This window comes from Eucyclogobius newberryi, unplaced genomic scaffold (genome assembly GCF_026437365.1).
Source record: "Eucyclogobius newberryi isolate DKJ021-1_F unplaced genomic scaffold, fEucNew1.0.hap1 SCAF_3, whole genome shotgun sequence".
NCBI lineage: Eukaryota > Metazoa > Chordata > Actinopteri > Gobiiformes > Gobiidae > Eucyclogobius > Eucyclogobius newberryi.
This window is the reverse complement of record NW_027315945.1, coordinates 30,667,464-30,679,499: the sequence shown is the minus strand read 5'-3', so window position 1 is coordinate 30,679,499 and position 12,036 is coordinate 30,667,464. Positions and strand designations below refer to the sequence as shown.

The 12,036-nt window shown below is 46.5% G+C and overlaps 1 protein-coding gene across 2 annotated transcripts in view; it reads left to right on the top strand.

Annotated features, from left to right (window-relative positions):
- The first annotated feature begins 2,397 nt into the window (after window positions 1–2,397).
- The window catches only part of crabp2a (cellular retinoic acid binding protein 2, a), a 22,841-nt gene continuing 13,202 nt past the window's right edge, over window positions 2,398–12,036 (top strand). Inside the window, exon 1 of one of the 2 annotated variants that reach the window (XM_072460695.1) lies at window positions 2,398–2,503. In XM_072460695.1, the coding sequence (XP_072316796.1) occupies window positions 2,413–2,503 (91 nt within the window). In that variant the 5' untranslated portion in view covers window positions 2,398–2,412. Of the gene's footprint in view, window positions 2,504–11,636; window positions 11,911–12,036 lie in introns of those variants that run through there. The other variant, XM_072460696.1, reaches the window with a different exon arrangement.

Below are 12,036 nucleotides of genomic sequence, written 5' to 3'. Positions count from 1 at the left end.
TTTGTGCCCTTCGTCTGACATGGAAACAACCTGTTCTGGACAAGTTCGCTTGCTGTCTGCTGATTTCAACATGATGTGATGAAGCAGGCACGAGCACGCACTTACCCAGACAAAAGGGGGAATTTTCTTCTTTTTCATCTCGGCCTTCATCCGTGACCGCGTGACTGCACTTCCTTTGTGGGTCAAGGATCTCCGAGTTTGCACACTGTAATAAACGAGCAAGAAAGTGATTATTCATATTTACAATAGCATTTAATCCAGCTCAAGGGGTTAAAAGTTCATGCACTTTAAGCAGTTCAATTCTTTTTAATGCTCGTGCACTTTGGAAAATGGCAAAAATTATACATTGCACATGAAAAGAAAGGAAAAAAAGGTACTGTATTTTCTGGACTATAAGTCGCACCAGCCAAAAAATGCACAATAGAGAAGAAAAATACACATATAAGTTGTACTGGAGTATGAAATGCTGTTGCAAGTGTGAAAATAACAAATAATATCATATATAAGTCACATATAAGTTTATATATAAGTATAAATATAAGTATAAGTCGCACCCTGGCCAAAACTATGAAAAAAGGTGCGACTAAATAGTCCACAAAATACGGTATTTAAATCAGTTTTTGATCAAACGTTCTATTGGTTTGAATTGCAAATTGTGCTCTACGAATGAACTTGCCTCACCTTGTTTAAAAAATCCTATTAAAACTGTGCTTTTAGTTGTTTTATATTCCAGTTTAGAGTGAAAAGCAGCAGGATGCACTGGTCAGAACTGGTGATTGCACCCCCAACTTTCCTGCTATAAGAACCAAATAATACAATCATACTCTGGACTTTTTATGATCATTTTTGTATAATTTAACTACTTGGAACTCAGAATTGTTTTCCACTGCAATGTCCAGCATCTGTTTCCACATAAACTGTCAAACGTCTGATTAAACCCACACGATTTCAGCTGCTCATCGTGCCAGCACATCGCCACGACGACGTAAACACTTTGCCAAATCTGCTTCCCCCCACAAAACCTCTTCCCACGCATAACGATGATGAAGTACAGTCGGATTTGTGGCCCTCCTTTCGTGCGCGCGCCGACCTAAAACCGGTAACTTCCTTTTGGGGTCAAAGGGCGGCGATAATGACTTCCAGAGAAGCGCTGGTGAAAAAAGGCCAGGGTCAAGTTCACATCTGGGAGCAGCGCGGTCAGTGAAGTGCCGCGTTTTACTGGAGGTCATCTGGATGATAAAGCAGAGCGTGCCACTGGTGTCGCTTTGGTGTGGAAGGATAAGTCAAAGATGATGTATTTATGTATCTAAGAGGCAAGAGGTTTGATCACAGCTCTGACCAGGGTGTGTTGAGCATCTGAAAAAGTTCTATACAAAATGAATAGACGACATCACTCATATTGTTCACTTTGCTTTTGGATCTACAAATTTGGTCCACTGTGTATTTGTGGTGTGAACACCGCTGCTGCTTCCCTGTGTTTTAGATAAGACAGGAACAAAACAGTGCACAATCTGACTTCACTGGTCCTGTTTTAAATCTGTTTTATTATCTTGTCTTACGCTAGCTGATTTTATTTTTTAATTTTTATTTTTATTTATTTTTATCTTTATTATTTTTCCCCTCCAACCCTTGTTGGGAGATGGGAGGTTTTGTCTATAGGAGTTTTTGTTTATAAGAGATCTTCTATTGAGAGTGTTTCTTAAACTTCCTACAAGTTATCTGTTCTTTTCCTCTGTATCTACCTCTGTATCTACCTGCGTTGCAACAATGTAATTTCCCCATGTGTGGACAATAAAGGATTATCTTATCTTATCGTATCTTAAAATTAAACATAAAGTAGGATAAAGATGGATCTACAACAAATGCAAAGCGAAAGTACAAATCACCATACATAACTTTCTCTTTTTTGCAACCATTTGGAAATGTTTCAGCTGTATTTGATCGTTAATAGTATTGTGTCATTATTGCCAAGTGTCTTAAATCTGTGTTAGTAAAAAACATACATCGACAAACATTGTGAGCATGACCTATTTCTGAGTCATATTGGGGAAAGCTTTGAGACAAATGGCTGTGGCTCTGTCCATGTCACAATAAAGGACTTTTACTCAAGGTAACAGAGTGCCCCCGACCTTCATGACAGCCGTTTTGCACATAATTCTTTTAGATTGCAAGTCGTTTTTCCTCCGTCTCCAGCTTTGAGACAAAGTTTGCACTGCAGGAGCCAAGTAATAACGAGAACCTTTATTTCCCTGTAGACCTTTTCCCTTCCCAAGCACTGCTCTATCCATCTCCGTCACAGTCTGTTTGCCTTTGATCTCTGCTGACTCAGTATCCTTCTCCTTTTGGGTGCCACGATTGAGATAAAAAATGACCTGCACTCCAGTCTCTAACTTTCCCTCTTCTTTCGTTCTCATGGAATGCGTCAGGCCTGCACAAAGGAACAAAAGAGCGGCAGGAGGAGAGGAGGAAAGGAGGAGGAGGACTCTGAGAGAAAGTGCTGGAGGTAAAGAAGCGTCGGGGAGAGCAGGAATGAGCCGAGCGAGGGGAAAGCTGGACCGGAGCAGGGCACGGTCCGCTGCCTCTCAATGAGCAGAGGTGCTTTGTCATCACGTGCTGACACCTTGCATCCAACACATAAGGTCTCTTTATCGGCCCCTCTCTGTGGCATCTACCCCGGGGCTCGCAGCGCTCAGCTTCACCGCCTTTGATGCATTCGTGGTGATGCCAGCCGCGTATGCTAATATCCTATTGGTCTGCGATGAGGCCCAAGATCATTTCTCTCCTGCAAAGACAGCTCTCCATTGTGGGCATTGTTGACGGCCTCAGTCACGTTTGGGCTGGGAGCTTGATCAATCCTCTCTTTTGGTGCAGACTGTGTCCACAGACCACCAGGGCAACGGCAGACAAACGGCCCCGGCAACAAACTCTAGGTGCAAATATTACCTCCAGCTTCTCCTTGTCAGAGCTCTGAGTAAACTATGCACCGTTGCAAAGGCTGTTCTACTCAGGGCTGACACAATACTTCTGAATTGTTGTATCAAATATACAAAAATCATGTCTTGAATTGTATACTTCAACTGAGACAAACCTTCTGGATCCACAGATCACAGCTACATTTAGAGTCAAATAATATGGAAAATAGAAACATTTATAATGGTTTGTAAAATAGGACTATTCAGCAAAAGGGTTGTATGTACACTACATAATAAAATGTTGTCTCATGTCATTATGTACCGTGGTGAAGTTAGTTTCACGTTGGACGTTGGATATTCGCCTCCGCAACTAGAGCGGGAGCTTCCTCTGAGTGTGCCCCGCCTGCAGTAGCTCGACGCGGGGAGCTGCGCGCTGAAGTGCCGCTTGGTACGCCAGTTAGGGACCGACTCTAAAGTACCGTTTGTTTAAAAATGTGTTCTTAAAAAATATCAAACGTGTTTCCATCCATCCATTTTCTACCGCTTGTTCCCTTTCGGGGTCCCAGTGACTTCGGGCCTTGGGCGGGGTACACCCTGGACAGAGGAAGCCGGAGAACCCGGAGAGAACCCACGGTAACACGGGGAGAACATGCAGACTCCACCCAGAGAGAGATCATGTGAACCCCATCAAATGTATTTATATTTTTTTAAAAAAAACAATATTGAGCATGAATCCAAGTTGCTAATCTTAGATGCAATAGTCCTTTTGGGCTGAAAAATTAACCCTTTGTAGATTTTTAAAGAATGTTTTTCGTCAAAAATCAAGGATTCTTATCAATAGCTCCTAAGTCAGCTAACCTAGATAGTAAACGCTAAGTGATTATAGTAGTTTGAGTCTCCAGGTATCACGCAAACCTTTTACTTTTTCAAATTAACCCTTTATAGATTTTTAAAGATTTTTTTTTTTTTGTCAAAAATCACGGATTCTTTTCAATAGCTCCTAAGTCAGCAAACCTAGATAGTCAAACCCAAGTGATTATAGTAGTTGTGGTCTCAAGGTATCACGACCACCTTTTACTTTTTCAATTTAACCCTTTGTAGAATTTTAAGGAATATTTTTCATCAAAAATCAAGGATTCTTTTCAATAGCTCCTAAGTTGGCAAACCTAGACAGTAAATGCTAAATGATTATAGTAGTTGTGGTCTCCAGGTATCACGCACACCTTTTACTTTTTCAAATTAACTCTTTGTAGATTTTTAAGGAATATTTTTCGTCAAAAATCAAGGATTCTTTTCAATTGCTCCTAAATTAGCAAACCTAGATAGTAAAAGCTAAGTGATTATAGTAGTTGTGGTCTCCAGGTATCACGCACACCTTTTACTTTTTCTATTTAACCCTTTATAGATTTTTAAGGAATATTTTTCGTCAAAAATCAAGGATTCTCTTCAACAGCTCCTAAGTCGGCTGACCTTCAGATATTGAACTATTGGCTATTGGCATGAGGCCATATTATCTGCCCCGGGAGTTCTCGCATGTGATTTTGATCGCAGTCTATGTGGCCCCGTCTGCCAATGCTGAAGATGCTTGTGAAGCACTGCTCTCCTGCACTTGTAGGCTGCAAACACAGCATCCACAGGCTCTCTCCCTCATCTCTGGTGACTTTAACCACGCTTCTCCCTCTTCTGTTCTACCAACATACACCCAGTATGTTACCTGCCCCACCAGAAACAATAGAACATTGGACTTGTTTTTTGCCAACACCAAAGAGGCTTATTCCTCTTCCCCCCTCCCTCCCCTGGGCAGCTCGGACCACAACCTTGTACATCTGAGGCCTGTGTATGAACCCATCATGCGCAGGCAGCCTGTGGTGTCCCGTGTGGTGAGGATGTGGTCTGCTGAGAGCGAGGAGGCTCTGAGGGACTGCTTCAGCACCACTGTCTGGACTGAGCTTTATGACCCACATGGGGAGGACATCAACACCATCACAGAGTGCATCACGGACTACATCAACTTCTGTTTTGAGAACATTGTTCCCTCCCGGACGGTGCGGTGTTTTCCAAACAACAAGCCATGGATCACCCGTGAACTGAAGGCTCTGCTGAAGGAGAAGAAGAGAGCCTTCAGGTCAGGGAACAAGGAGGAGCTGAGGACTGTGCAGAAAAAGCTGAGGAGGAAGATCAGGCAGGCTGAAGCCGGCTACAAGAGGAGGATGGAGGAGCAGCTGCAGCAGAAGAACATTCAGGGAGTGTGGAGAAGCCTGAAAGCCATCTCGGGCTTCAAAATCCCCCCTGCCCAGACAGAGGGGGATCTACAGTGGGTGAATGGTTTAAATGCTCACTTCTTGAGATTTGATTGGTCACCCGCCCCTCCCCCTGCACAGCTGCACGCTCCCTCTTCCACAGCTGGACAATGCCCTGCATCCGTTCCTCTTCATTTCTCCGCCCCGGACCATCAGCTCCCCACTTCGCCTGGACTCACCCATCCCCCCAGCACACGGTCCCCCTGCCAACCACTGACTGTCACAGCAGCACAGGTGAGGAGTGATCTGAAGAGGATTAAAGTGAGGAAGGCAGCAGGACCTGACGGCATCAGCCCCAGGCTCCTTAAGTCCTGCGCAGATGAACTGTGTGGAGTTATGGAGCATGTCTTCAACATGAGCCTGAAGCTGAGGGTGGTACCACAGGTCTGGAAGACCTCCTGTTTGGTACCTGTGCCCAAGACACCGCGCGCCAAAGACCTCAACAGCTTCAGGCCGGTGGCTCTCACGTCCCATCTGATGAAGACACTGGAGCGGCTGGTCCTGGACCACCTCCACTCCACCGTGAGCTCAGTCATGGACCCGCTGCAGTTTGCATACCGGCCTTGCATTGGAGTGGAGGACGCCATCATCTCACTGCTGCACCGCTCTCTCTCTCACCTGGAAAAGCCTGGCAGCTCTGTGAGGATCCTGTTCTTCGATCTTTCCAGCCCCTTCAACACCATCAGCTTCTGAGGGACAAGCTGGAGACTGCTGGTGTGGAGTATGACCTGGCAGACTGGATCCTGGACTTCCTCACGGACCAACCCCAGTTTGTGAGAGCACGGGACTGTGTGTCTGACACTCGGACCTGCAGTGTGAGGGCGCCCCAGGGCACTGTCCTCGCGCCCTTTCTCTTCACCCTTTACACTGCAGACTTCAGACACGACACTGCAGAAGTTCTCTGATGACTCTGCCATCATCGGACTCATCACGGACGACGATGATGCAGAGTACAGGGGACTGGCGCAGTACTTTGTGGACTGGTGTCAGCGGAACCACCTCCTCATCAACGCGGGGAAGACCAAGGAGATGGTGGTGGATTTCCGCAGACGCCACCCCACTGCCCCCTCACCAGTGAACATCCAGGGAAGGGACATTGAGAGAGTGGACTCATACAAGTACCTGGGTGTTCATCTGAACCACAAACTGGACTGGACGCATAACACAGACGCACTGTACAGGAAGAGCCAGAGTCGGGTCTACCTCCTGAGGAGACTCAGGTCTTTTGGAGTGACAGGGCCACTCCTGAAGACCTTCTATGACTCTGTGGTGGCATCAGCCCTCCTGTACGGTGTGGCCTGCTGGAGCAGCAGCATCGCAGAGAGGGAGAGGAGGAGGCTGGACAAAGTCATCAAGAAGTCCAGCTCCGTCCTGGGCTGCGCTCTGGACTCGGTGCAGGAGGTGGGGGACAGAAGGGTCCTGGCTGGATTCACATCTATGCTTGACCATGAGTGCCACCCCCTGCAGGACACTGTCCGCTCTGGAGAGCAGCTTCAGTGAGAGACTGATCCACCCTCGCTGTGTGAAGGAAAGGTTTCGCAGGTCTTTCCTTCCTGCTGCTATCAGACTTTATAACAAACACTGTTAATCCTGAACACTCGCAATACTGACTAAACAATGTGTAATTCCGTCATATGTGCAATATGTGCCGTCGTGACACATATTCATGTGCAATTACTGTCGTGATCACATGCAATGGTATTTATGTATTTATATATTTTTATCTTTATTATTTTTCCCCTCCATCCCTTGTTGGGTAATGGGAGGTTTTGTCTATGGGAGTTTTTGTTTACAAGAGATCTTCTACTGAAAGTGTTTTTCAAACTTCCTATAAGTGATCTGTTCTTTTCTTCTGTATCTACCTCTGTATCTACCTGCGTTGCATCAATGAAATTTCCCCATGTGGGACAATAAAGGAATATTTTATCTTGTTTTATCTTACTCCGTACCACCCAGCAGGAAATGGGCAGTGTGAGCGGTTCAATCGAACACTTCACAATATGTTGCGTGCTCATCCTGCATCCTGTAAGAGGGACTGGAGTGGTTGCTTACCCCAGGTGCTCTACGCATATAACACCACTCTCCACCAGTCCACTGGTGAGTCTCCATTCTTCCTGATGTTTGGGCAAGAACCACGTCTGCCTATTGATTTCTTGTTGGGTAGGGTGCAAGACCCCGTGGGGGGTTGAAGTGTGCATGAGTGGGTGTTACGACCACCTGGCTCAACGGCAGCCAAACAAAGAGGGGAGTCCACACAGCACTCACAATAATTAATAGTATATTTGTATTATAAATAATCAGGCCCTGACAAAAGAAACTAATGTATCTGTGTAGATGGCAACTAACTAAGTGTAGTGTGATATGTATCGTTGCAATGAAAATGTGCAAAAATAAACAGAAATAAAACTGTGCTGCCACACAGTACAGCAACTAGTCTTGGGGCGCGGCGAGAGAGAGAGAGACTGCTCCCACCAGCCTCCCTTATATCCAGGCTGGCTCCACTCAAGCCAAACGATCCTAAGGTGTGTTAGGAGGGACCTGCAGTGGAGAGAATCACCTGGCAACCAGGAGAGGGTGCTGACTCCCACTGCCCAGGGAGCTGACACCCCTACAGAACCCCTAGGTTCGTAACAGTGGGTGAAAAGAGCACCAGACGCGTCTTCAGGTGGCTTTCAACGGGGCAAGAGAAAGATTGTGTCTGGCGGCCTCACGCAGAAAGGCAAATCATGACCAATGGGTCAGAGATGTGCCATTTAAGGAAGGCCAGCTGGTGCTACTTCGCGATTACAGTAATAGGGGTTGTCCGAAGACCCAAGACCTGTGGGGTCCTCAACCTATGTTGTCCTGCAAGCCCCAAGGGAAGATGGTGTGGTGTGCACGGTGGCTCCTGTGGATCACCAAACCAAGGTAAAAAGGGTCCACCGATCCCTGTTGAAGGCCCTGCTTTGCAGTGACTCCCCTGCCACTGTCCCTGGTGTGAATCCTCCGGATGCACCTGTAGTACCAATCGTAGAAGATGAACAGTCATTTGAGGATGATTTGTTTTTACAGCCGCCGGTGCGGCAGACAGCAGTTGTGCCCCAAAACTCCTCCCACGTCCCATTACACGTGCCGAGTGCTCAAGAACCATTAGTTGCTCTCCCCACCGTGGTCACTGACCAAGCTCCCCCAGCAATTGACCCTGTGGCCAATCCTGGCTTCAGCGAGGCATCTGTACGCCGGTCCACTCGCACGACCGCTGGCCAATACCTAAATCCCCACCGTATTCCAAGGTCCCTAGTTGAACAACCATCCGGCCAAGGTGCTCCTGTGTCATCCTCCAGGCTGACACAAGCAGTTTTTAGGCCTTGGTGTTAAGTTGTGTTTCATCGTCGGGGCGACGATGCATTTCGGGGGGGGTGGAATGTGGCAATATGGGCTGTAGAGGCCTGTGCTGAGGGTACACTTACCTGCCGCTCCGTGGCGCTCAGCTGACAGACTATTTAAGCGCGCCCTCCTCATCCGCCTCTCATTTCGCCCACACGCTCTTCCGGGCCTTGGTTGTTGGCCACTCCGTCCTCCATTACAGGTAATGACAATCCCGCGGCTTCGATTCATTCATTTCACAAATTCATGAATTAAATTCTTCCGGTAGTGCCGCTGCAGTGCCACAGGCACCCATAATCCAGTCCGGGGCTCTGGCAAATCACCTAGCAGGTAATGAACTCCCAATTCTCCTCAGTCATTCAGTTTCAACGCTCCTAAATCCCGGTTTGCCCCAGATACACCGGTCAAGTACACCCGTTTGGCTTTTAACGCCTTGTCCATGACCACGCGCAGCAGATTGCGGTGAAAGCGCTGTTGTGCGGCAACAGCTGGCCAACGTTGCGTGCGCTGGTCCACTCAGTTTGGATGCAGCCTGTGGTGTGGAGTGATCCCATTGAGCAGCTAAGGAAGTATCGTGTGCTACTCCGTCAACCATGCCCGGTATGCGCCGAGAATTTAATTTAGATCAGTTTCGATTGAATGTAGTAATTCCACTGGTAATATTGCAGGTCTCCTGTGGTGGTCCGCAGCGGCTTGGGCACGCCCCCCTCTGCTGTTTAGTTCATTCTTGGCTTCTTTTTGTTTTGTTCCTGCTCTGTTCTGATCCTATTTTGCCGTCCCATTTTGTTCCTGTTTTGTCCCTATTTTGTTCTTATTTCGCCTACTATTATAATAACTTGGGTTTGACTTTCTAGGTCAGCTGATTTAGGAGCTATTGAAAAGAATCCTTGTTTTTTGACGAAAAATATTCCTTAAAAATCTACAAAGGGTTAATTTGAAAAAGTAAAAGGTGTGCGTTGTACCTGGAGACTCAAACTACTATAATCACTTAGCGTTTACTATCTAGGTTAACTGACTTAGGAGCTATTGAAGAGAATCCTTTATTTTTGAAGAAAAATATTCCTTAAAAATCTAAAAAGAGTTAATTTGAAAAAGTAAAAGGTGTGCGTGATACCTGGAGACCACAACTACTATAATCACTTAGCTTTTACTATCTAGGTTTGCCAACTTAGGAGCTATTGAAAAGAATCCTTGTTTTTTGACGAAAAATATTCCTTAAAAATCTACAAAGGGTTAAATTGAAAAAGTAAAAGGTGTGCGTGATACCTGGAGACCAAAACTACTATAATCACTTAGCGTTTACTTTCTAGGTTAGCTGACTTAGGAGCTATTGAAAAGAATCCTTGTTTTTTGACGAAAAATATTCTTTAAAAATCTACAAAGGGTTAATTTGAAAAAGTAAAAGGTGTGCGTTATACCTGGAGACCACAACTACTATAATCACTTAACGTTTACTATCTAGGTCCGCTCATTTAGCAGCTATTGAAAATAATCCTTGTTTTTTGACTAAAAATATTCTTTAAAAATCTACAAAGGGTTAATTTTTTAGCCCAAAAGGACTATGACATCCAGGATTAGCAACTTGGATTCATGCTCAATGTTGTTGTTGTTTTTGTTTTTTTTATAAACATGTTTATATTTTTTAAGATAACAAACGGTACTTTAGAGATGGTCCCTAACTGGTGCACCAAGCGGCACTTCAGCGCGCAGCTCCCCGCGTCGAGCTACTGCAGGCGGGGCACACTCAGAGGAAGCTCCTGCTCTAGTTGCGAAGGCGAATATCCAACGTCCAACGTGAAACTAACTTCACCGCGGTTCATTATGTGTTGTCTTGTCTTATGAGGCCCAAAGTATTCAACCAATAGCACATCATGAGCACAAAATTTAAAGATAACCAGATAATCATTTCCTTCTCCTCGTGAGTCAGAGTCTGACTCAAAGATCTGAAATGCTCCTATAGTGAAATTACAGCCCTGGGTCTAATGACCCAACTCCTTTGTTTGGATTAACAGAGAACTTGTGCGGACTTGAAGCGGCTGTGACACGGTCTGAAGCGCGTGGCGATAAGAGAACAACTGCTGTCATTGTCTCATCAAACAGTTGCGGCGAGATGAGAACTTGTATTTGGAGTTGTGCCTGTGGCAAAGACGCTTAAACCTTTACCAAAAGCTGCAGTTCACCTCCATTACACACGTCGCCATGGTTACCTTGCGTTAATTCTCCGTGCAGTGCAGCGGATGGAATAATCCATCAAGAGTCAATCGTTAACGTTGTCTTTGTCTCGGTGCCATCAATCATAGTGACGTGCGTGTGCACATACACACACGATGTGCGCGTGCACGTCCTCTCAGGACTCCACGTCCGACCCCGCGGGCCCCTGACCCTGCCCCGCTGCCCGTCTGATGGGTCTCCTCCCTTTGACCCTTTCTTCCGTCCGAACAGCGGGGGCTCAAGAGACCCGCACCAGTCTCACCTCTGGTTTAATCTCCGCGTCTGCCTCCCTCGTGGGCACGGGCTGCTTTTCCTCTGACGCAGGCCCCATTAAATGGATAGCCCACCGGCCGAGGCCAGAAGCTGGATCTCATTACCACCACTTTTATTTTTATGACGCTCCACTCAGGCGCACGGTGGACTGGGAGTGAACTTGGCCTCTTTAGTTTCCCTGTCTCCTCTCAATATCTGCAGCACGGACAAACCAGTTTATACACACTGTAATTGTATAGATAGTCTACATAGTTTGGCTAACTATAGTTTAATTCAGATAACCCACCAAAATACGGAACTAGACTATTTAAACTTGTATGATTCAATGCACACTTAAATGAATAAACTAAATACTGCTGCTGAATGCAAATTCCTAAACGTTTCCTCAAGTGAAATTGGCAGAGGTTTGTACAGAGAACGACACTAGGCAAACTTCTGAAAACGCGCACCGCTCAAACCGGCGCACTTTCTGCAGGGGCGGGCCCTTCGTTGAGGTAAATTGGCCCCGTGGGGGCGTGTTTCTCCGCGCGAGGGGCGTCTGCGTCTCAGTACAAGTGTCTCCACGCTCTCTGTACTATTCATTAAGCACTCAGCTTTTCATTACACGCAGAGCTCCAAGACTGCGCCACGTTACGCACTTGTGCCATAAGTGGACAGCCGCTTCCATTTCACAGGGACGTCTATCCAGAGGGACACCTGAGACACTTGGAGCACTATAAGGACAGACAGTGGACTTGTGCACACTTGAACCTGACGGCGCAAAAAGATGGACCGCAAAATCCCTGACTTTGCCGGCACCTGGGAGATGAAGAGCTCTGAAAACTTTGAGGAGCTGCTGAAGACGTTGGGTAAGTGTCTTGCCCGTGACTGTGGCAGTTGGACACCGTTTTCTTTTTACCGCCACAGTAAATCCCATTGAGACGCGCCTTGTAGGTCATCTCCTCCAGCGCGCGCGCCTGCACAGAGCGCCCCGC